Genomic DNA, 25709 nt, shown 5'->3' with positions numbered 1-25709 from the left:
TTGATAATGTCAGTGGAGATGTGAGCAACAGAATGAGACATATTAGTCTGTGAGAGTTATAGTTCTGAGCCAGCTCTGTGAGTTCAGACTTTGTGACCCTCTGAGGGACCTGTAAGGTAAAAAAAAATCAAAGGAGGAACACTAAAAAGGTTTCAGTTAATGACAGGGTGCTCTCACTTGCTATCACATGTTGCCCCAAGCAGCTCCCTCTACTTAGGACATAAAAGCTAAGATTTTCACTCCAATCCAGGAAAGAGCCTGTGTCAGTAGATTCTTAGAATTAAGAGCAACACACCAGGTGAGGAACCTAATTCAATTTAAGACCACCTTTAACAGAAATTGTGGATAATTGTAAATAAATAACTGAAAAGACAACAAAAGTAACCAAGGAAATGAATCTATAACCTAGATATTCAGTCTTTGTGCCCAACCAAAGGAACATTTTGTGCCGCTCTATACGTTTGGGATGCTACTGCATTCACAGCTGCATTATGAAACCTGAACACGAGTGCAAACTATCTAGTTAAGAACGCAACAAAAAAAATGTATTCTGCTCAAGTGGCTCCTGCTGCGCGAAAACAAAACAATGCATAACTTTAGATATAGACTGCATTCTGTTCCTGCAAAACTCTCCCTTGAATAAAAGTATGAATATAAAAAAGGATAGAAAACACATGAAAGGAATAAAGAAAATTGATGCAGCTTTTGAAATAAAGTGCTTTTCTTTAGACTCAACGCATTTAAATCCAGTATCTTCTCTGCGTGTTTGTCAGTGGCAGTGCGCCTCCTATTGTTATGAATATTACAGACTTTAGATGAAAAATGAAATCATCTTTAAAGGACAAAGATTTGATTTATTCTGTCAGGATTATTCCTAAAGCTTTTAAGTGAGACCTGTGGAGCTCGGAGTGGGGGCTGTCTAAATCTTCAAAGGCCTGTTTAGTGGTTCTATGACACATTGGAGCATTTCTAAAGGAAGAGAGGTATCAAATGCATTTTACAGGCTGTATAAGGAAAGAAAACTACATTCAAAGGATCTTAACCCTTCTGCACTAGCATGTCCTCCAACAATGATTGGTGACATTTAACAGAATCTAGTTAGTTGTCTTACCTCAACATATGAGATGGGAAAAATTCCAATTTTATCTCCCAGCATTCCCTCTGCCCAGTTTTCATCCACTCTGCGGATCACAGTCAAGATATCGTCCTGAAATTCAAAACAGAGAGAGAGGGCGGCGCTGCATGAGGAAGAACCTAATTAAGGATGCTGCTAACTAAGAGTGTTTCTCATCCTCGAGGAACAAACACCGAACAGAAATAATTAGGTAGGGACAACGTTTTATTAAAGGGGGACATACCAAAGAGTAAAAACACTGGAGTCGAAGCCATGGCGTTGTGTTTGGAAAACTACTTAGTAAGCTTTTTTCCTGTTTTTGCTCATGTGGCATATAAACAACTGATGACAGAATACAAAAACATCAAAGTATGACCCAAACAGCTGGACAGACATAACCACTCAATTACTGTTGTTAAGCCATGCCTTGCTCTGTATGGCATTCATTCTGTCCAGCTTAATTACAGCTGTTCATCAAGAAGTCTGGCTCAAAATATAAACCATCTCTCTGGGCGTTTCACTTAACAGCCCTTACATTGTAACACATGCACAGCTTGAGAAAATGACTGCTTAGAAGACAGAGTGTCACTGTAATGAGAGGTATTTTTGTTTTACTACAGTGACCACGTGGCAGGACTGTGGCTGCTTCACTGCTGCTGTGTCTCACCTTGGAGAAGGGCAGGCAGTCCTTGTCTGCCTCCTTGTCTTTGAGCTCAAAGTCATACAGAGCTTTGCACTGAGGTGGTGGTTGAGGCAGTGGCTTGATGACCTGGACAAAGTTGGTGGGGAAGAAGCCGTGGACTCCAGCCATCTCCCCGTGGTACCAGTTCTCGTCCACCTGCCGGCGCAGGATAATAATGTCACCCTTGCTGAACTTGAGGTCACCTGGTTCCTTGCCGTCATAGTTGTAGAGCGCCTTGGCACAAGGGAGCTGGGGTACACCCTGAAAACAGAGATTAAGAATAAAATGTAGAGTGTATGCAAATTCTGTACACCATACTTATTCTAAGCAGGCATCAGTTTAAAGTGGTTTCGCATTGAAAAGGGGAAAAAAAATAGGTGTCGCTGGTATGCATACAGAAGATTGGCTTTTTAAAAAGTAATGAAGGAGTTCACAGCTTTTTAAAAATCAGAACAAGCTGCAGTGTTGGAGAGACAGCTCTGGAAAAAAAGTCACTTATAACACAGAAATAACACAAGAATGAATACGAAAACAGATTCTGAACTCTCAATATCAAAAAAGTATCACAACTTTGCAGAGAGTTTGCAAGAGCTTTGGCTTTTTCTTTGCAAAGTAAGTTCAGGCTTAGTTTGTAGGACTCATGCAAAATTAATCACCAACTGAAAGCACAGAGAGGTACTAGAGCAGTGCTGGAGAACAGTGAAATGGAAAATACCCAAGCTTAGCCCAAAATACGCACTGTCACAGTCCGTGTAAAAGACATCAGATTTCAAAACGCTGCTCACAGTCAGCAGTCAAATGTCACATCATCATCAGTGTAATAGTTTTTTTCAAGGGTTAGATTGTTTATCGGGGCTATTGCGCCTTTTCCCAATTTTCTGTATCTCTGTTTTTCTTGTCCAGTTGTTGATAAAACTTGTTTGGCTTTGATGCAGCTTCCATGTTCTGTCTGTAGTCACTACTCTTTCAAAGTTGTGATGACTTATTAGAGACAGAGATTTTGCTTTCTCTTTGTGAAGTTAGTTCAAGCTTAGTTGATTCATACAAAAATAATGACCAACCAAAAGCACATTTCTCACAGAGGTACTAGCGGAGAACAAGGAGAACAGTGAAATAGGAAATATCCAAGCTGAGCACCAAAAACACACTGTAACAATCCTTGTAAAAGACATCAGATTTCACAATAGTGCTCACAGTCAGACGTGTCATTCCTGAATCAATTAGAAACCATGCCCGGAGGGAAATTAACTTAGCGTGTTTTTTCTGGACACAACAAACAAAAAGGATGCATAAGTCTGTCAGTAAACTGTCCTGTTTGTTCCCTGATGGTGAAAAGGTCTATGTTGTGAGTTCACAGTTAAAGTGCGATGAGCCTGGCTGGTTGTGGCTAGCTGACTAACGCCTTCAGCGGGCCCATGGCTCTGTCCCTTTATCTTGCCGAGGAAGGTTTTGTATCTCAGCCTGCTAGCCTCGAGTCCTGAAAGGCCCATTCAGGGGAAATGACAATCCCGGGAAAGAGGGACATCGAGCAGGGGGGAGTAGCAGGATAGAGAAGCATCAATGTACTCCATTCAGGGTTGGTGTCTATGAGGAAGGCTTCAGTCCAAACCAACCCCCCGCCATTTATCCCACTGCTGTTAGACATCTTTCGTAGTGATCAGAATCACAAACACTAGTGACTGACTGGACCTCAACTCTGGAACTGAAACTGCAAAGTCGACGAGGAATATAGATAGATAGTGATAAGAGGAATGAGCTTAAGCTCAGGCAGACACTGGCAGGGTGAGAAAGCGAGACATAGACAGTGTGGTTAACGCAGAATTTGGAGCCGGCTCTGCAGTCTTGTTAAAGGCTAATGAACCGTTTAAAGGCTCAGAGGAGAATAAAAGTACAGAATGAGCCGTGATGGTGAGCCAGGGTGACATTACCCTGCTGCAGAGAATCACACAGGCTAGAGCACAGAGCCAATCGCTCCCTGGCTCTACCGGTCCAGTCTGTGGGGAGAGAGAGGAATGGGAGGAGGGGTACCGCAGCCCCCTGCACACTGCGCTGCAACTGGGCCTCCTTTCAGGGGAAAACGGGGCTTTTGAGCCCACCCAGGCCTGGCAGGGAGTTTCGTGATGAAAATGCAAATGAAAGTGGAAGCTCTGCCATTTTTGTCGCAAATGACAGATCAGGTTCAAGCTACACAAAGCCAGCAGGATCTAATTACATGGTAAATATGAAATGCCTGTCGCGTTGGGACTGTGATGTTTGTAAGCGCTTGTTTGTCAACCACGGCCAAGACTTAATAAAACCAAAGTTGGCATTGTTATGCAATTAATTTTACACATGGTAAAAATTATTCCATCATAAAAGGTGTTAAAGTACAATTCCATTAGCGAGACTGGCTAGCTGAGACAAGTGGGAATTCAAGATTTCCCTGCTGAATTCTACTGAATTACTTTAGCCAGTATGGTTTTTCCTGTTTTGTACAGGACAACACAGACCAACTCCACTCTTGACAGGGTAATATGATCTGCTCCCACACTCTTACTGCACACTTTTCAGCTGGGTTTTTGATCTCCCTATCCCCGCCTCAAGAAAGAGCTACATTTCCATGTTTCACTCGACTTAACATAGTGAGAGAGAAAGAGTAGAGAGAGACTTTAGGGGCCTCTAGCTGTAAGAGGTGGTGTGCACGAGAGAGCAAAACTGGGGATGGGTGATGGCTGGGGGGGTTAATATCCGGTTTGTGTCCATGGAGACAGTGTGCTGTTGTGTCTGCGGTGGACCTGCATACAGGAGCACCATCAGTCCTTACCAAACATCCCCTCTGGAGAAGAAATGGGACTGTGCTTCTGACAGAAATGGAAAGTAAGGAGTGGCTAAAATATAAATACTCCAAAAAAGTTTAATCTCAAAACTCCCTTATTAGATCCTAGGTAACTAAAACATGATCTAGGCTTGTGATTCTTTATTTTGAGGCCCCCAACATGGGCTTATTGTATGAACAAAAAATGTAAAATAAAACCTGATATTGCACCTCAACTTGTTCTCATCCCTATATGAACAGTAGTATTCAGAATCACAATATTTCCATCCAACAGCCCATTAGTGGTGGCGACTATCAACATAGAAAGCAGATAGATGATTTTGTGACACAAACACTCTCGGTTCTCAGACTTCTTCACATGATAAATATGCTTAACAGTACAGCGTATTATCAGTTAAAATAAATGTTTTGAGGATTTTCATGGTTCATTAGCCTGCATCAGCTGCATAAACAGAGGGAGATAAAAAAGTTAATGAAGTCGGCTAAAGCAGGCATCTACTTTCACAACATCCTCATACTGCATCTTTGAGATGTTAATAACTGTCAAAGAGAAACCGTACAGTCTTTTGATTTTTGTTAAAACATCTACCCCTGAAAAACAAATCAAACTTTGCCTTTAAACAACAACCTGGGTATCAAATAGGACCTACAACTTAACAGTTTTATCAGCCATTACTGTGTTACAATATGAATGTTTGTCCACTAATTCACAACCGTCCATTGAAGGAGGAGGACACGGGAGATGGGGCCAGGTCTTAAGACCACAACAAGCATGTGTGGGAACAGTGTCTCCTCTTTCAGGGGATTAAGGGACCTCATGAGGGACAGAACAGTCCAAGCAACACTCAGGAGACAAAGGTTTATACATTATGAATTGTGTCAGAAAAGTGTTAGTGCTCATTTTCCTTTAGAGGATAAATGATTGGGTGGTGTTCAGTACAATCCTTTGTTGAAAATCAGACCTCCAATTTTTAATTACATTTGTACTAAAATTAAGAATACTAACACTATTATCTTACATTTGTGTTTGAGCGAGATAAAGACAGGGAGATTAAAAAAGAGTGAGATTAGGCTGAATGTGTAGAGCATCAGATGGTGTGTGCAATTACTCCTGTACTGCATATAATGCAATTAGACCGGTGTGCTAAAGGGATTTGGCTGTTATAATCCAGTGCTGTGGAAGAGAACACTATAACTGAATTACTCAAGTGTTTTGCTCTACAGCGCAGCCAAATGTCAACAACCAGTGAGCAGACAGGCATAAAAAACACACACGATGTATGTATACAGTGGAGCTAAGACTAGGTCAAATGGGGATAATCACACTAACAGTTTGTCTTCACATCGTACATTTCGCGCGAGAGGTTTTAAAAACAACAAAGAGGCGTCCTGTAGGTCTTTCAGTTTCAGCACACTATTTAACTGCTATAAACATGGCTCGGAGACAGTCAAGACTATCAGTTCAATCAAAGTAAAGTATCAATTGATTTATCAGAGAGTCGAAAGAAATGTGTTTTGTTTGAATTGATTTATAATTTTTCAAGCAAAAATGTCAAGATTTGCTGCTTCTTAAATGGAATGATTTGCTTTGTTATTTTTGACAGTAAACTTTGCGTGTTGGATGGAACTGAGAAGCAATTTGAAGACATAACTTTGGGCTCTGAGAAACAGCTCGTCTATACAGGGGGAAAAATATCAAGGTTATATTTTAGGTTTAATGCCCGCAGAATCAGCTAATGCTCGAGTGCCAAATAAAAACTAAAAACAAGTGCCAAGCAGCAAGCATTCAACGTGTGCACTATACACTGAGGGATTGTTGATCCGGTTGGGTTTAATCCACTAAATGAAATGATTGTGTTACGCCAATATTGGATTTCCAGGATTTGTGCATGATATGATGAATGGGTTGAATTAGCTAGGTATTGATTTCACAGGCAAAAAATAGGGTTTAACATTGGGTAAAGTGTTGGGAGGAGTACATTTCTGCCTGATGTCCAGACCAGAATTCAAAAAAGAAAAAAGAAAGTACAGGGGGAAAAAAATCAAGGTTAGGTAGCTTTTTCTACATCAGCAGTTCAAGGGATGTGTGTAAGCACAGCAGACATAAACCTTTACCCCCTCTGTCTAAGTGCCAGACATGAATCCACTCCCATATGGATACCTCCAGGAGCTCTGCAGGGGTTTTACAATGAGCAGGGGGTACTACTGCCAAAACATTGTGTACGATGGGGGGGTGGGAGGGGTGGCCTGTCTGGTTTACCCTTCTACAAACATTTTCAGGCCAAGATATGTCAGACATTGTACCAGTAGGAGCACAAGCAGCATCTGCCACACTGACCAGGTGGTCATGGGACATTTGTTGTTCATTACCAAGTAGCTGTTTACTGATGATCTTGCCACCAACATTGTGGCACAGGCATTGACACATGATGGGAGAGAGGAAATCTGAAGCTATGGGCCATCTTGATTCCATTAGTGCTGCATTAGTTTAAATTGATTCCTAATGGGCTTTTTAATGACCACTGTAGAGCAGGCCTCTTTCACTGCTTCCACCACACTGTCTAAAGACCTGAGGGTTTGTTGGTGTAAAACGCAGGAACTGGGCGACAGACAAAGAGAGGCAGACAAAAGGCACAGATATCACGCTTATGAAAGCCAGAAGCCAGAAAGAGAGGCCGTTATTCAACAAAACTAACCAAGCACACAGTTGAGTGAATGATCATGTTCACACAATCAGAGCAGAGGATGAAGCTGCACATGTAGTTGTATTTTCCTTCCAACAATATTAGTGATATTTGTTAGTTTAATTATCTATATTCGTATTTTCTTTTTCATATATTTAGTCTGTTTTAGGGCTGGGCAATAAATCGGTAAAATCGGTTAATTCGAGTTTGTCGTTTAGGACGAATAAAAAAAAAAAAAAAGATTTTCTCTTTAACTTGCTCCGCTGCCGCTCCCCATGGGCTCCCGTAGTTCATACCCCCGCATTGACTTTCCACAGAGAAACAAACACAACAACATGGCAGCAAGCAAAGAGTTCGTTCCCGAAAAGGGACTTTCTTGTTAGTAGCTTGGTTCTGTAGCGCCAAACCATGGTCCGCTGCAAAGTTTGTTTATAGGCTGTTGCAACTAAAGGCAGCAGACCGACCCATTTATTTCAGCATCTCAAACAGACGCCTGTATCAGAGTGGGACACTTGTTCACTACGAGATGCACAAGGCCACGGCAACCCACAAACACCCACTATAAAGCAGCCAACATTAGTGGAATCATTTAATCATTGTGTCCCGTATGACAAGAAAGAATCCCGGTGGACAGCTTTTACGGATGCAGTCACGGTTCATATCGCTAAAGATATGATGCCCGTACAGTGGAACAGGTTCATCCGCATGCTGAAAATGTTCGACCGCAGGTTTGTGTTACGAAGCCCCAACAGGGCATAATGTCTCAAGCCAGAGGAAGTAGACAGGCTCGTCTTCCTAGTCAAAAATGTGTTAAAAAGACATCAAGCACACACCTCATGTCCTGTTCAGCTACCAACATGTGATGTTTACTATGCAATGCATGCAGATGTTTGATTTAGTTTACATGTCTTCAGGGATATAAAAACCGATTGCAAAAGTATTTGTAAAAGTATTAAATTTATGTTTACAAAAGCACCTTCTTTCAAAAGGATGCACTTTTATTTATTTTTTCAAGTGAGTTCAGAGGTGCACCGTTTACAACGGCAGGGCAAATTTATTTTAAATGAAAGCATTGAAATAAATGCAATGCTTTCAATAATTTATTTGTCATTTGAAGTTTATCTTAGAGAAGGAAAAAAATCGAGTAAAATCATAAATCGAATTTGGTGTGAAAAAATCGGAGATAAAATTTTTTAGGACATATTTCCCAGCCCTAGTCTGTTTATCTGTTAACTGTTTGTCTTTTTCAGGGTCTATTACATATATGGTTGTGGATAAAGTTGTTGTGATTAAGTATTGATAAGAGGTTTGTTATCATTATAAATTGTTGAAATGAATGGGTCTTGATTTCCGCTGTGTCTTTAGGTGGCATTTCTTCATTGTTGCAATAACCAATGGTGGCAAATAAGGGCCGAGCAAATTGATAGTGTAATATGTCCAAAAAAGCTTAAACATGTGGAATACCAAGAATGATGCAATCAAGGGGAAAACCACTTTATAAATGGGATGCCAAACTTCCACTCGTTGAGACTGGGATAACTAGGACTTCCAGATGAGAAGCCTCATGACACGGCTTACTCATCTAGAGCTGTTGTCTCCCTCTCCGTCTCAGACAAAAGAAAAACTTCCTTTCTCTGGTTTCTATGGAAACGCCACACAGGAGCACTTTTTTTGGCTATTTATAGGTCTCTTGACAGTGTCGTGAATCTTATGAGGGAGAGTCATTTAGAGTCCAATAAGTGCGGTTCTGGGGGAGAGTGCAATGATGGGGCCCAAGGCAGTGGTGAAGTTTATGGGCTATGTTTATTCACTTTCATGCTAAGAGTCAGATGAGAAGATCAATGCCACTCTCAAAACAGTGCGGCAAGTTTAATACTACAGCCAAGAGCCAGTTAGCATTGCTTAGCATAAACACTGGAAACAGAGGGAAACCGGTACCATGGCTCTCTCCGAGGGTAACAAAATCCACCTACCAGCACCTCTTAAGCTTATTAATTACTAGAAAGCTAATTCTTGAGTCCGAAATGAAACTTACAGTGTCAAGCAGCAAACGTTAAACTTGTGCATGATATACTTCTCAAACAATCATCTGGTTGTATTTAAGGCATTACAGACAATGTTGCAGATGAATGAAATAATTCTGTTATGGCAATATTGGATTTGTCCATGATGTGATAAATTACTTTAATTGCTTAATCAGGCAAAAAATAGACTTACATTGGTTAAAATGTTCAGTAGGAGTAATTTTTTTGTTGAACACTGCACTTTTCCCATACAGAATAAAAGAAAATAAAAATAGGAGCATCATTAAGCAGATTCCTAAAATAAATACAATCTAACAGACACTCACTTGACTGCATTTCCCAAGGAGGGAAATAGGCAATAAACCATTCGAGCGCTCCAAGAGTTTTACCCTGTGACAACTCGTGCTTGTTTGTTGCTCTCGCTAAATAGCAAATGAGGGCCGACACATTAGTCTGCAGGCACAGAGCAGTCTGGCGGCCAGATGGAAGCTTGGATCCAACGTGAAAGAAACAGGAAGTTTCAAGACCTCAAAACTCTCCTTCTGTTCTTCCTGATGTTCCTTGGTCATCTCTCAGTTAGCCTAACACTAACAATGTCCTCTACTCTCCTGAGTGCCAGCTACAAAACACATCTCAGGAGTCACCACTCACTGAATACAGCAATTTACACTTTTAAAGCCACGCTGTAAGGTGTCGCCTGGGGGCTCATGGGAATCTGGTTGCTAGACTATCCCAACGCCAAGAAAAATGGCTTTGATCATACAGAGCCCACAAGGGTGCAATGTGCAAAACCAGGAACTACATTGAGCTTTCTGTCTTAGGTAGCGGTGGATGATGGTGGGGTTTATAAAAACATTCACCACATGGACATTCAATCAAGACATTTCTGAGCTGAGTGCACTTAGTAAGCTTAAGATTAGTCATCAGAAAGAAAGCATTTTAGCAGGAAGGGAGTATGGATTTATGGGAGAGCGTTCGCACACACTGTAGAGCTGTCACACATGCGGTTTTCATGAAGCTCTCGTGTGCTTGGCTGTATGTGTAGGCTCTACTGTGAAAATGTAATTGCACGAAACCACTTGCACATGGACTGGCACATCTCTTCGTGTAGCCTTATGTGTATGGGCTGGTTTCTTTACCTGGCTGGCCTCAGATGAGGGTAAAGGCTGGTTCTGGGTGGCCCCTGGATCACCCAGACTGCTTGCCAGACTAAAAACTGAAAGAACACGACTCTTTAACTCTGTGCCAGTTCATACACTGGGCTTAACACTGTTCTCACAGGAACCCACTCACATTTCAGAGCAGACAGAGAGTGCAGGGGAGCTAGCAGAGTAGAAAGCGAAGCGGAGTGAAACAGTGTGAGATCAAAAGGCTGAAAAGAAAATAGGGTTGAGGAAGCAAGACCCGCCATCCTGAACCTATAATACGGCTCTTCGACATCTACATGCAGGCACAGAGTCAGTAGCTCTATATCTATTAAAGAAAAAACAAATGTAAAATGCGTGAACATTTTAAAAGATATTGTCCACCTGAAATTCATATTCATCTGCGACACTGTCTGAGTTACACAACCTCTGACCTTACTGGAGAACTATTTAAAACAAGCTGGATTGAAGACAAATTGACAAGTAATGTTGCTTCCCTAAATTGCAATGCGATGCTCACATTTCAGTGAAGCTGAAGAAGCAGTGGGCTATGATTCTTTAAACAGCTACGCCATTGTTAGACTATCGAATCTGGGTACAGTCATTTACATGTTGAAATTCTTTAAAAAGATGGGGGTAATTTACTAACAGTTTAACAGTTTTGTAACAAAGTTCAGTTACTTAAATCTACCTTCCCATACAAATCAATATAAAGAAAATAAATGGAACATCTCTGACTACAACAGTGTCAAAATTGAAAGCTCATTTAATTTAATTTGGGAGTTAGAATTAGCCGTGACCGCCCTCACTGATCAAAAGAGCATTTGGGTAAAAGGCTTTATTTCAACTGTCGATGAGATCATTACCTTCAACAACACAGGTGTCCAAGAACCTGCATTACCATCAAGAGAGGAGTTGCACATAAGTAAGTTTGTATCCAAGCTACAGAGGGATTAGTTCACAAATGTCACAGTATCTGTGTATTGAGTACCAGTAAATATGAGCTGCATACTAAGCATTTCCTCACATTACTCTCCACTGTGCTGCTGAAAGCGTGCAGTGTCTGTGGCCTTTTGTTCCTCTTCGTCATTCAGGGTGAGCCACCTGCTCTGCTCTGCTCTGCTCTGGTCTGGTCAGGCGACTTCGATTTATGCAGGGAGTTGCAACTTGAGGGGGAAATTTGACATGGAACTGGACCACTACTTATTCTGTAGTTGCTGAATATAAAAAAAAAACAAAAAACTGCTGTCGTCAGCACTATGTTGTCTACCTGTTATCTGTGTTAAAAGTGTGTCTGCGCAGGCATATGTCAGTCTCATATGCCTGCACATCTTTCAATTGTCCAGTGTTGCATCTCAGACCAGTGGGCGACTGAAGAAGATTTGCTTGCATTGGCTGGTATTTGTACGCCTCAACAGTGGACAAACAAAGCCAGGATATTGACACAGGACTGGCAAAAGGCCAAGGCACAAACACTGCATCTGTTCTCCGACTCTAGAGGCCGCACATCACTGACCATCTTTCACTTTCTTAAGGAAGTGTGTGAGTGTGTTTGTCCATTCCAACCTCAACTCAACCCAGATGTAACATGTAGCTGCTAGGTTTCCTTTATGTCCACTGAATGCTAAGTGAGGCATCACGTTCTGGAGCGACGGTGGAGGAGCCATGAGGGGCAGATCTGAGGAGCTCAGAGTTTGGGGCCCTCAGTAGTTTTTTGTTCCTCTGCAAAGATTTGCTGAGGATTTAGTCATTAACAGGGCAACACTATTAAAGCAGTTACTCCATTTAAGTAGTTTTGTCACTCTCCGACAACTGAGCTTTGCAAGTACAGCTCAGATTTTACTTTACAGTAGAACATCTTAATTAAGAAAACAGGCTTTATATTTTCAGCACTATAAGAATGAAAAAGTGTATTGGAGCCAGACTGACTGATATTGATATTTCACAGGTATATCAGGATCAGTGTATATGTGGTCCAATATGCGCCAATACGAAACCCTTATTTTTGCTTCCCAAAGCCCAAGATGATGTCCTTCAATGTTTTGTTCTGTCCACAACTGAAAGATATTTAGTTTGCTGTCACAGAGTTGTGAAATGAATGAACTGATTATTCAAACAGTTAGTGATTATTTTAGCAGTTGACAGCTAATGGATGAATCGTTGCAGCTCTATTTTCATGGCTATCTTGACATGTCACATTAGACAAATTAGGCCACACGTACGCAGGGCTCGTAAGACTCAAGACATTTGACAAGTAGACAATTCTGCTGGCACAGACTCACATAACATAAATCCAGGTTGCTGTGGTTACTCAGTCCACAGTAATGCCATTAAGCACTGGGCAGAAAGGAGAGACAGATGCTGGTGCCTCTAAAACTAATCAGGTTGTCCATATACATGAGAGCTAATGGGCTTCTCCTTGACATGAGCAGCATGAGGATCACACCTTTCCATCATGGAGAAACAAAATACAGGCTCCTTGGCTCCAACCTGCGCTGACATTTCAACATAGTGCTGGCACAGATCTGTTTGTGTACCGACTACACACCTGTGTTTTTGTGGCTGCGCACTGTATAAGGGCCCTAGCGGAACTAAAATCAGTCTGTGAGTCATTAAAACAAACATTGCCCTGGCTTGGTCAGGCCAAACTCACAGAGGGCTGGGTTTGTGTTTGTGTAAAACGACTTGGCTCAAAGTACATTTGCCTTGAGTCAGAACAGTTATGATGGGAAACTAGTGTGAATGTGATTCTGCAGTCAGTGCTTGCAGTTGGCTGTGTGTGCAGACGGCATATCATGCATGAAAGAAACCCCAGGTCTTTGTCAGTGCTCTCCCCTATTCAAGTGCACTTCAGTAATTAATCACACACTGTCAGCAAGAAAGACCTCACACATGTGGAGTAACTAAGAACACAGTAGCAGGGCTCTCAAGATTGGAGAGATTTTCTTACAAAATATAGATTAGTCATTTTTTACCCATCGGGAAATGGGACCTTTCAAAAAAGGTTTACTGATTAATCAAACAACATAAAATTATTCTGCAAATATTTTGATGAGTGCACAATTGTCCAAGTCAATTATTGAGAGAGTTTTCCGTTTCAGGTTTTAATCAAAACTGGATCTCTTCAGGTTCTGAACTGTTTGGACCAAAAAAAGATAATTTTTTTTGCTTTTTTCTGACATTTTACAGAGGAAAAGTAATCTCAAGTAATCAAGAAAATAACAGGCAGTTTAGAAGATCTGGCAATCATGGAAAACAATATTCTCTTCAAACATGCAGTCTCCTGCCAACAGTTGCACTTTGTTTACATACAAATCACTTGTCACAAACAATCTCAACTTTAAACTTATGGTTCAGAAAGAGAGCTATAGTTTATTTTTACTGTGACAACTATTCTGACTGCAATAAATATATAACAGAAACCATGGTACATAAGATGTTGCTGGGCAGTAACATCAATACTGTCTTTTAAACAAAAGATATACTGTATGAAAAATACACCGGATGCACAGTGTCTTCTCACAGCTGGAACAAAGATGTCAGTCGGGGGACAAATGCAGATTAACTGCACCTCTGGGCCTCAAAGAAAAACAGGAAACTTCTCAGCACATTGCTGAACAGCAAACACACAGGGCTTACAGAAGAAAGGCCAGAGATCTGCGGAAATCATTTAAAATATTTTATAGAATCATTTTTCCCCATCTCAGAAGGAGGTCTGGGACCACACATCGCTCATGCAGCAGCAAGGTGAGCCAGCGGCAGCTGCTGCTGCTGCGTGAAGAGCTAGTAATAGTTCTTGGGTCAGAGGTCAAACAACTGAAAACGAAACTCCTAGCACATCATGATTCTGCCTTGGGGATGGGAACTAAACACTTAACATGCCAGCAGTCAAACGGCCCATGGATGACCAATCCTGACCCACCAATCACAACACAGGGTGAGGGGTCAAACTGCTCTGTTACGGCCAGGCAGCAGGTATTAGGGGCAGTTTGGGAATAAGGGAGGGACACAATGGGACACATGTTGTCAAACAGCTGACAAAACAGACAAAAGAATAAATTCCACTGAAAACAATCTGGAGTGAACTGAGCCAGGAGACTAGATGAAATAAAATTACTGCAATAAAATGCATTATGCGTTTCTCAGGTATGACGACAGCCACGTCAAAAGTGGACAATAAAACAAACTACTGATAAGAGCTGGTCCACAAAACATGATTCCAAAAAGGGACCTTGGCCACTGGACCACACATATAAAAGGAGTGCTAAAGAAATGCTTTCAGAGGCCCCCACAGGTGTGACAGGACGGTGGTAAAGAAGGTCACGGCTGCTTCCCTTACTATTGTCCTGCTGACAGACTTGTCAGGAGCTGAGATATGGACGGAAGCAGCAGGGGGGTTGTGCCATCGGCAAATGTGGCATTTTTGGTTGGTGGACCACCCAGAATTTAGTGTTAAAACCACTGGAAATAACAACAAACACGAACCCATCTTTGTTAAGAAAACCTACAGAATGTGGTAAAATGTTATCATCAGTTCACATGAGGGAGCGAGACTGTCCAAACTGCAGAGAAAATGATGACCAGATGGCTCAAACTGTGGAAGAATATGAAAAGATCTTGCAACAAGATACAACTGCTGCAGCTGAATCTTCCCTGGGGCTTTCAGGTGCAGAGGCACATCACTGCAAGCGTGATTATCAACAGAACCACACTTCATGCATGACAGACACAGGCCTCTACTACACTTTCAAATCACCACTTTTACCTGGGAATCAAAGCACAGCACTGCACGTCTAACAGCAACAAACGTACACATAGATATGCGTTGATACTTAAAGAAGGTTGACTGAAGACGGCGAACATGAGCTGACATGTGGGACGAGACTAGACAAGCCCAATGTTTAGAGGAAAACAGTGACCTGCAACTACTCAAGGCATTCCTAAGAGAGACACTCACACACTAACACAAAACATCCTCCTACGCATGGGAAAGAGAGGTTAAAAAGATTGAGAGACTGAGACAAACAAGTCAACTCTTTCCTCTATGTGTCTGGCAAATCCTGAAAGCCCTGAAAAGACAGAGAGTCACACACCCTTCATCAGGGGAGCAGGGTAACACTACAATGAGGAGGCCGTGGCTGCACCTTAATCACATGATTGGGTCTTTGAACTTTTCCTTGAGGATTATATAAACACATACATGAGGGACAGTAACTTCCTACAGCATGACTGTCCTCTTGCTCGTTCACTTCCAAAACTTATGTCATGCCCTATGTAGGTTAGGAGAGCAATTGGCTGCCGATCGGCTCAAGGTGCCTGTCCTGGTGCCCCTCAAACATCACCTAACCTCATCGTCTAAGAAATCCAAGCCAATCCTTTGTTTGGGGTCATTGTGTTCAATGTTCAATCACAACTTCTGTAGTCTCATTTATCCACTTATTAGCAAAAGCATTTCAAAGACACATAAATGCCTTTAATTCATATGTGGCATATAAACCTGAAAATCTCTTAAACTTGTGTTAACCACAGACCTTATTTCAACCATGAAACTGAAAACCCATCTAAAAAATCCACTGACTTCCAGATGAGGGAACCATGTGTGCAAAAATGTGAACTTGATCGTGATATTATCTTTTTGGCCAGATTACATCGTTGTATAGTATGGATGGTAAAGGAAATGGATACATTTGCAACCTTCTGTGTTTCTCATTGGTGGTATGAAAATCTCTATCTGCTGTCTTGATACTTTGGGTAACAAAACTATCAGAAACCATTCTTTCAAGAGTACATCTAAAAACCTGGCACTGAAAAACTGCACTTGTCAACAAGACACAAACTGACATAAGGCGCTTTAGATAAGTCTTTGAAAAAAACACAGTGGCAACCAGAGAGACAAACATGCCGTTTGCTTCACTAAATAACAAGTGTTTTGTTTCCACAGAATGAGAGTCAGCAGTCAGCAGTAAGAGGAGAACGGGGAGCAGTGCCGACTCACTGTCTAATAAACGCTAATCTCATTAGACCTTTAACAGGCTCCAGCCTGGATTTAGACATTGAGGAGGGAGGAGAAACACAGCAGAAGATATGGGGGGAAAATACAGCCTCTGTCTCATAAGAGAAAATTACAGGTGGCTCCAAAATCCCTGACACACACTGTCCAGAAGGTCACGGCTACTTGTAGACCTCCGTGGGAAATACAGAGGAGGCAGGGGAAAAGTGTGAGTGTGTTGAGAGAGAGCAGGAATGAATAGACCAAAGGCCTCTTGAAAAATTCCCAGTGGAAAGCAGTAAGTATGTGTTTGCCAGTATGTGGGCTGTGTGAGGGTGTAATGACGGGGTTCTGTCGCGCAGGCAGAGGTCAGCCAGCCGGCCAAAAGGAAAGGCTTCAACAACAATATGATGTCATCAAAGAGGGCCAGCGTGACTCATCGACCTCAGACGAGGGAGGTGCACAGGAATTTTAATGAGATACCTCAACATAAGGAACCCATAAACAGCATTCTTTTTCATAAATCATGAACAAAGAGAGAGGACAAAAAAAACACACCAAAAAATGTATTATAAAAATTACTGGGGAACAAAAACCTGCAGTGTATTGGTGGTAACAAGACATTAAATAACTTCCTCCAATCAGCAGCAAATAATACATAATTAAACAGATGTGTTTTGCTTCCTGTTTGTTTAGAAGCAATTCGTGGATTTGAAGATAATGAGAAATAATAGCAGGTGGAGGGTGCCATTAAACGTAAGAGGCCTATAAAAAGCAAAACTTTCCCTGTATAAAGCTCTCATTACCAAAGAAAAGACAATGACCTAATTACAACCCCAGGAGCTTGGGAAAGAATAGTCTCTCATTTCCCATCAACGAAACACACAAAGACAGTCACACACTCACAGAGGGAAGTTATTATTGTGAATTATAAGCATATGTCATGGGTATTATTGCACAATATCAGAGCTCAAAATGTAACCTTAACTATGGCTACTGCACAACACCATTAAAACAAACACTAAATCATTACTGCAAAAACAGTAAACATAAAAGAAGAAGCTATACTTTAAATCCATGGGACCGATGCCTCAACCCTCAAGAGGACAATAATGATAACTGAAGACATCCACTGAAAGCCTTCTCTAATTCTTCTCCCCTCTCCCTGGTCGGCTCCGACCCCTGACTGCCATGACTCCTGAACCCTGACCTTTGACTCCCAGACAGCTCCAATGGCTTTACTTGCTCTCACGCAAAAATACCACTGAGCTATCTGGTCTCAATCTGTGCGAACAAAATACTGTGTTATGTGAGTCAACAGGGCCAAGAGGAAGACAAAACATCCATGTAATGGAGCACCATGGAGGTGAGTCATCGACCTGACTGTGAAGGACCAGACAACCACAAGACGTGCCTTTTTATTCCCTCTCATCAAAGAAATGCCATGGCAGAGTGTCAAACAACTGCTGCAACCCTGGAAATGGGAAGAGGAGGGGCCCTAAGCTGACTGTGCAAGGTAGAACACAAAACATTTGTCCCTTTTGGTCGTGACGCCTTCACTTAACACTCATCAGCTTCTGTGACTGGTAGCCCTCCACACACACACACACACACACACACACACGATCTCTCTTGGCCACTCTACACGTGTCGGTCAGTCAGTAAGATCAGAGGGGACCCGAAACAAAACCCTGTTGTGCATCTGTCAGGCAGTCCCCACCACCCTCCCCTCCCAGCCATTCTCTGGCCATATAAGATTCGGAGGTGGAGCTCTGCTTGAACAGGGGCACTGCACCAGAGGAGCAGCTTCAAGCCTTGAAATACCCCAAAAATCGGGGAACAGATGACGAACAATAAAGAAGTGGGACTGAGGGAGTCACCCAGGGGCAGTGAAGCGCTCAGTCCCCATGGAGCACTGGCCAGAGATCAGACTGGGCAATCAGCGAGCGCTTTGATCTCCGCCTTTCATGTTCGGAAAACGTTACACCTGCACAACCACGTCTTTTCTTCTTCTCCGTCATCAGCAAAACACCATAGGATGGAAGAATTTGAACTAGACTTGCTAGTCAATAACCTGACATTCCACAAAACAATTGAAAAAGAAAGGCAAATAAGAAACGGCATCGAATGCACTTCACAATCACACATGCTTTCATTCACTGTGTGAATGGGGGAGGACTGTACCCTCCGTGCCTACACTGAGGGATATAATCAACTGTCAATCTTAAAAACATAAAATAATGTGGTCGTTTTAAATGTCCACCTCTTTATCTCTGACAAACAGGCTTTTAAGAATTGAGGGAAATTCCACAACGCACAAACAGCTTTGAAATGAGCACGTATCCTCTGATGTGATACTATGGCAAATGAGGCGGGTCCCCCACTAGCGATTTACAGCGAGGTCTCTGATCTCCGTACCTGCACGGCGAGGCAGATACATTATCAGCAGCACTTTGACATTCCAGTGATTCTACACAGGACCTTGACATCTTTTCATCTAAACTATCCTCCCTACGTGAGCTGCTCAAAGAGGGGGCCCACGCGTTTTCCACATATTTTTTGCTCTCTCACATTTTTCAGTTATCTTACCGTCTTCATGTACAGCAAACAAATGTTGAGAATCTTTACATTTAAGAGGTAACACATTACTATTTATGTGAATTTTTGGCTCCCATCTAGATGTCGTGTTTTCTGGTGTGTGCCCATATTATAAAGTTCACACTAAATAGGCTATGCAGCTCAGGGAGAGTAACACATTCACATACAAGTGTGATTTTGAGTTTTAAAACTCATACGTAGTTGTAATAATGTACTGAATGTTTACTTTCCCAGAGAGGAGTTCTTGTTAGAGGTAATGGTACAGATAAGGCTAATGATAGACATACTACGGAGTTCGCTGGCCTCAGCACTGGCTTTCATTTGATATGTGTTTCCACAAAACCATCAGAACAAAAACTAATTCAAATCAACCCACGTTTCCTCGTACTTACAGAAGCTTACAGACTAATTAATACAAAATATTATTTTCCTATTTCAATGGCTTGAAAAATCCACTTTTCATCTGTTTAAATCTAATTTCTGAAACAAGGGCTCTTAACATTTTACAATTTTCTTCCTCTTCTTTAACTACACTTTTAAACTCAGTCTCTCTCTCTCTCTCTCTCTCTCTCTCTCTCTCTCTCTCTCTCTCTCTCTGTACTGCAGATTAAAAAGCCACCCTGTAGTCCCACCCTGCTTTTCTCACGTAGGAAAACTACAGCAGGAATCTCAAGTGCACGAAAGACTGGCAAACGGCATTGTCAGTGAGAACTGAGAACCATTCTTGGAGGAGCAGCCCAGCTGCAGTCAGCACAGAGCTGAATCATTTGTTGGCTCAACTGTTAACTACTCTCAATCACATCCATTAGTAATGTTGTGCCGCTAGTCAACTGGCTGGCTTTCGGATCTCCATGATAACAGTTAATCCGCAGCAAAGATTAGAGAGCCAGCAATGCAACATGCTGCTTTAAACCACACAGATTTTCTCTGTTTTGTTTCAGCTTGACCCTAACAATGGGAAACACAGATTTGTGATCACTGATCCATGATGAGTCACAGCGAGCATACTAACCCGGACGAGGGTGCTCTTAGCCTGAGCTCGCTGGGGTTGTGCTCCTGGGGTGCCCTGCTCCCTGGTCCCGCTGCCGTGCGCTCTGGCCACGGCTCCAGATGTCCCATTTGTGCAGACTCCTGGCCCAGGACCAGCCCTCCGAGGCCTCTGCTTGATGCCATCTAACAGGCGCACAAGAAGGATGTTGCTGGGGAGCTCATCCACGGCACACTCCACCAACGTCCTGCACTCAGGGCAGCGCAGCTCTCCACGTGAGCCTAGGATGCCCTGAAGGCAACGGCGGCAGAAGGTGTGCTGACAGGGTAGAACCTTCGCAGAGGCATCTAGTCGCTCCAGACAAACGGGGCACTCAAGCAAATCCAACAATATTGACTCGTCCATTCTCTATGTGTTCTGCCACTACTTCAGCAGAAGAACATGATGCTGAGGAGGTTTGAGTGTGGAAGCAGGACCAGGGCTGTCACGTCACTCCCATACCTCGGCTGTGGCCATGGCATCTGCATCAGCTAGACAACAGGGTAAAGACATGCAAATGAATCAACTGTACACACAAGAAATAGGTCATGTTATGCTCACAACAGACATCACATATGGCTGACACTGAAGTGTCTTTGTTGAGCAAGGGTAATGTTGCCTTTCAGATGACACAGTGAAAAACTGACACATTCACGCCACGTTTAAAACTGTCGTAATGAGCTGACAACACAAAGCCTCTGTCCTGTTGTCTGCCTTTAGATTAAGGACGAGAGGATTTAGGTGCAAGTTGATCTGATTAACCTAACAGATAATTACACCTTGAAACGGTAATCTTGGATCCGTGGATCGTTGAACATTTGTATCGTCAACACGCGGCGACAAACAAGAGAAACAGACAGCGACGGCGCAGGAGTGACAGGCTGTGATTTGTCTGAATATGTGTTTAAAAATGTGTTTTAATGTGTGATCTAAACTTATGATTCATGCGAAAACATTACAACTACTCCCACGAATGAGCCGGGTGTAATTTACTTTATAAATGCTGACATCACGGGAAGGCATTTAATGATAGGATCCAAATATTTCAAGCTTGTTCGGCCATAGCGTAACATTACTCCGGCGGAAAAAAAATGTCAATATTACGTAACACTAAGCAGCAACAAAAACGTGTACTCATGTTCAGAGGACTTTTTTTTAATGACAGCGTCGATGTGCGCAGTAGTGTTTCACAATAAAGGAGACATTTAAACTAAGTTACCGAGGTAAAGTAAGTTCGCTAGCAGAGATGGCTCGTGAGCGACGGGCTACTTTTAACGTAGTTAGCCACCTTCAAAGCAACTAACGTTAACTTAACAGTTAGAAGTTTGTACACCACTCGCACTTGGGGCGGAAAAAAGATTTTCTCTAACTTCTCACACGAAAGCGATTCATTTAAAACACTTAAAAAGCATTCGTCCACTTAACTGCAATTCAGCTTACCTCTTCCAAAACAGGACTCCACCTCTTGTTGCCCCGTATCTCCCAATTTTTGCTTTCTTGCTAACGTTACTAGTTAGCAGGCTACCTGGAATATACAAGCCACTTATCTGGAGTATTCGCCAACTGCTGATGTTCTTCCACTATATGTCTTCTTTAAAGGTGTGAAACGTGTCGCGAAAATACGCCTCTGTCAGATAGTTGAGTAAAACCTGATGTGAAAAAAACACGGGCGAGACAACGGAACTCCAGCCGCACCGAGCGCCATGCTAGTCCGCTACTTGTGTTCTGCTGCTGGACTGTGCTGCTGGAAACAAGCGGAGAGGGGGAGGGAGTATGTGGGCTTCAAGGGCTGTCGGGAAAGGAGCAATTACGATGGGTAGGAGGAGAAGGACGTAAAACAAGCCACCAAATTACGTGTGCTGTAACCTTTACGAATACAAAGTCGTGTACAGTGTTAGTATGTGATACAATAGCTGAATACATTTAAATGTTTGACTGCTCAGTTGAATAAACACATTATTAAAAAAAAGAAATTAGAAAAACACGACCATCATGTGTTCTGGTCACTTGTCGGATTTTGTCGTTACGGAAAACTTACACAATTACTTCATGTCATTTTTAATGTTGACACCTCACATCTTCTAACTAACAATAGGCTAAACGACAGCCATATCCCTAACCTAACTGACGACCACCAGAGTGTGAAGTAGGAACTTCCGAGCCTCACGAGAAGGCGGCGTCCAGCGTTGTCAACCGGGCGTGAACTGAATCGTCTAATGATATGTAATAATGTGTCAAAGAGCAGCACCTTTTCCCAGGCAGAGTGGAAAATAACTGCTCTCGATTGCATTATTTGGCGACACCTACGGACACGTGACGCATTTACGTCTTATTTAATAGTGAAAGCAATCAGATTTCATATAAATGTCACTTTCTGGTCAACAAAGATGCATTGAGTCCCACATGTTGATGCTGTAGTGTTTCCACTCCTGCTTGACACAATCTCATTTTATGGTGCCAGCAATGAATAAACTGTGTTTCACAGAATCTCTATCCCCACCTTGTTTAGTGTGATCTTTACATTGCAACATATTCGCTTTTTCTGTTATAATATGGGTTGTAACGGCCAAGTTCTCCTGCTTTTGGATGATACTTCCCTGTGGGCTATATTTGCTGGAGGAGAAAGTGAACTGATGGACCTGTCACCGGCTCATATAAAAATAGACAAAAGCCCCACGGGGAGAGGGAGAGCGCTTCTCCAAAGGCAATGCTTTTATGACCAAAAAAAGTACATTTGCAATAGACCTTTGGCTCCTAATAACCTTCACGGCAAAATGCATAAGCACAAAACGACTCGAGGGTGGAGGGGAGAGCGACTGGGACACAGCCAGACAATAAACGTGTGATTTATTTTTATCTCATTCGGAGGACACTGCATATTGAGCAAGCGGGGCGAGATGAAGGGGAGGCAGAAACGAGCAATAAAGAAGGTGATTTATATGGAGGTGGCTCTCCTCTGTCACATGTGATCCTATGGGAGCTGGCAGGAGCCCTCAGGTCATATTTCCTCACCGAGAAGAGGCAGCAAATCCGCCCCTCCACCTCGCCTCAGACAATGGCCCCTGCCCTCCCTTTCTGCTTGACCCCCGTGTATTACCACACACTCAGATTCTGCACACATTCCACTCTGTTTTGCTTCAGCAGACGTTGCTTAATGTTTATTCAAAAGGCAGCGGGGATGATTTGTAGACTTTAAGAGACAATGATCTCCCACTGTGTCTGCACCTGAGGCTGAAAACACGACCACTGCCCCGGTTCCACACGCACACCCAGACACGCACACACATCCTCATGTGATGGAGGTGACAGCTGTGTTACTGCCTATAAATGGGGACAAGGGAAGCAGGAGAGGACATGACAAGACATATGTCCCAATTTCCATGAAGGGATAAACCTTGACAGAAATATTGCCCTCTCTCGTACACTCCATTACTGTAAATAGATGTCCAAGGTACAAAGTTGAAATGCAGGCGAATACCAAAGTGGAAGACCTTTTTTAAAAAAGCAAAGTGCAGATTACACAGCTATCATTTATAGTGTTGCTCCCAAGTCGACGATACCGCATAATTCACTTTTTAAAACGATTATGACTTAATCCAAAACCAGACGAAGCCTCCCGGGGCCTTATGTGCCATTAAGATCAGGACACTCACATTCAGTGATCTCCATTTTCATTACTCTGATAAGGCTTTCAAACTTACTAACTCGGCCCAAGGCAACCTGCTTTCAAATTAGATCAGGGACCATGGCTGAATGTCAATGAATGCTGCTTGATAACGGTTGAGTGCATTCATTTCTCTGTGGGGTTATTTTTCCCTCTGAGAGCCAGAGATCGAGCCAAAAAAGAGCCTTATGGAAAACGCAAACCAAGAATTAAATTCATTCCAGGGTATAATGTCAAACTGACAAAATGGGTTAGCGTGTGTCATCCTAAGTCATATTCCTATCTGCCTTTTTTTTTTGTATCCCTCATGGCTCGGTCTAATTTTAGTGTGGTTATCATTTCTAACAGAACGCACTGACAAAAGATATGACGGGATCTGTTGCATTCTGAATTTTGAAGATGAAATTAAGAACATCGCTATTTATGTCTGTCTTCTGTGTTGAACCGCCAGAGGCCCTGGAACAGTTTTGGCAGGTCAAAAACACATCTCTCAGCCCGTCATTTTGGAAGGGTTAAACATGACAGTCTGACAAACAGACATAAATAAAACCAACTGTGGTGCCATGCGATGACTCTCGCTGAGTCTATCATGTCCTTTACACATTAAATACCTCAAAGAAAGCATTTCACAACCCCTCATGCTCCTTATCATGGTCTCTGAACATACACTTGCCCACCTTCCTGTCGGAACAAATGAAACGCAAATCAATACCGAGATAAAGCTCCGACCCGTGCATAAAACACATCACCCAGTAGGACATAAAACAGAATTACTAAGTTTGAAATGGAACAACAAACAGACATAACGCCATCACAAAGCATGAATATTGGATGAATTGCTCTGCTGCATATGCCGTGTAACAGCTTTAAGTGCTATTCCTCTCTGGCCTTCAACTACAAGGCGAAATGAAGTGTGTGAGCGGATAATAAGGAAGGCCAGAACCCAAATATGTGTGAATTCTGTTTCCACCTTCATACCAAGCTTTGAATAATGATAATTAAAAAAAAAACATAAATGCATTTGCACATATTTACAAAAGTAATCAATTTAAAATGATAATCTAATGTGAAAATTGATGTATGCATTTGCATTTTCACAGTAGAACACAACATAAAACTTCTGCTCAAAAATGCATATTGGGCATTTTCCCATTTAAACGTAAATATGTCGTTATTTAAAATGCATCATCCCGTTGATGGTTTAATGGTGATAATGGCAAATTTATGCTCAGGGGGTGAATACTAATGCTACCACTTATTTTACATGATATAATTTTGATTAATTGACATTACTCTGTAGCAATCTGTTTACACTTTGCCATTAAAGAGTTTTTTTTTGTAAATGTTTTGTTTTGTACATTGACCATCTCCGACCAGGCCACAGCTCGTCCTCCCTGCAGGATGATTCCTGATCTTTATCTAAAATTAAGATCTCTGTTTCCCACTTTTCTTTATTATCCAAACTGTTATCACCCCCTGATTACTTAATTTATTTTCCCTCCAGACATTTCTATTCAGAAATGGGATTATATCTAAGTACACTATTGGAAAGTCACCCTGTTCCATTCCTACCAATATAGTATCCTTATCTTGAGATAACCATGCAACCATTGATTTCAGCTGGGCGTCCCAGTGATTTTTTCCAGGTGTGGTAAATTTCAGCTCCCATGTTTTTTTTTGAAACATAGCAATTCTTTAATAGAACTCTTGATCTTTTATTTTGCCACATGGAGCTAGACAGCCATTTATTATTATTTTTTACATGTAGAGTTTGGTATCTCTAGGGGTAAACATTGGAACAGGAAAAGTAGTATTCTCAATATGTTCATTCGCATTATTAGGGATAAGGGAGAACTTCCCATCGACTAAGGGTTTCCATTTTACTGGTTGTTCGAAGCTGAACACTTAACAGAAGAAAAGAAGATTCTCAATCCACATTTCTCATTTCTCTGCTTCCAATTATCTCC

The 25709-nt window shown here is 42.1% G+C and overlaps 1 protein-coding gene across 2 annotated transcripts in view; it reads right to left on the bottom strand.

The window, feature by feature from the left end:
- Positions 1-21829, bottom strand: part of sh3rf1 (SH3 domain containing ring finger 1) — a 33606-nt gene extending 11777 nt beyond the window's left edge. The window contains exons 1-4 of one of the 2 annotated variants that reach the window (XM_030433613.1): positions 21519-21829; positions 20064-20569; positions 1782-2057; positions 1112-1207 (exon numbers count right to left, since the gene is read on the bottom strand). In XM_030433613.1, the coding sequence (XP_030289473.1) occupies positions 1112-1207; positions 1782-2057; positions 20064-20444 (753 nt within the window). In that variant the 5' untranslated portion in view covers positions 20445-20569; positions 21519-21829. The remainder of the gene's footprint in view (positions 1-1111; positions 1208-1781; positions 2058-20063; positions 20570-21518) is intronic. The other variant, XM_030433611.1, reaches the window with a different exon arrangement.
- Between the last annotated feature and the right edge of the window lie 3880 nt (positions 21830-25709).

Source organism: Sparus aurata, chromosome 11 (assembly GCF_900880675.1).
Source record: "Sparus aurata chromosome 11, fSpaAur1.1, whole genome shotgun sequence".
Taxonomy (NCBI): Eukaryota; Metazoa; Chordata; class Actinopteri; order Spariformes; family Sparidae; genus Sparus; species Sparus aurata.
The sequence above is the reverse complement of the archived record's forward strand: the minus strand, read 5'-3'. Positions and strand labels throughout refer to the sequence as shown.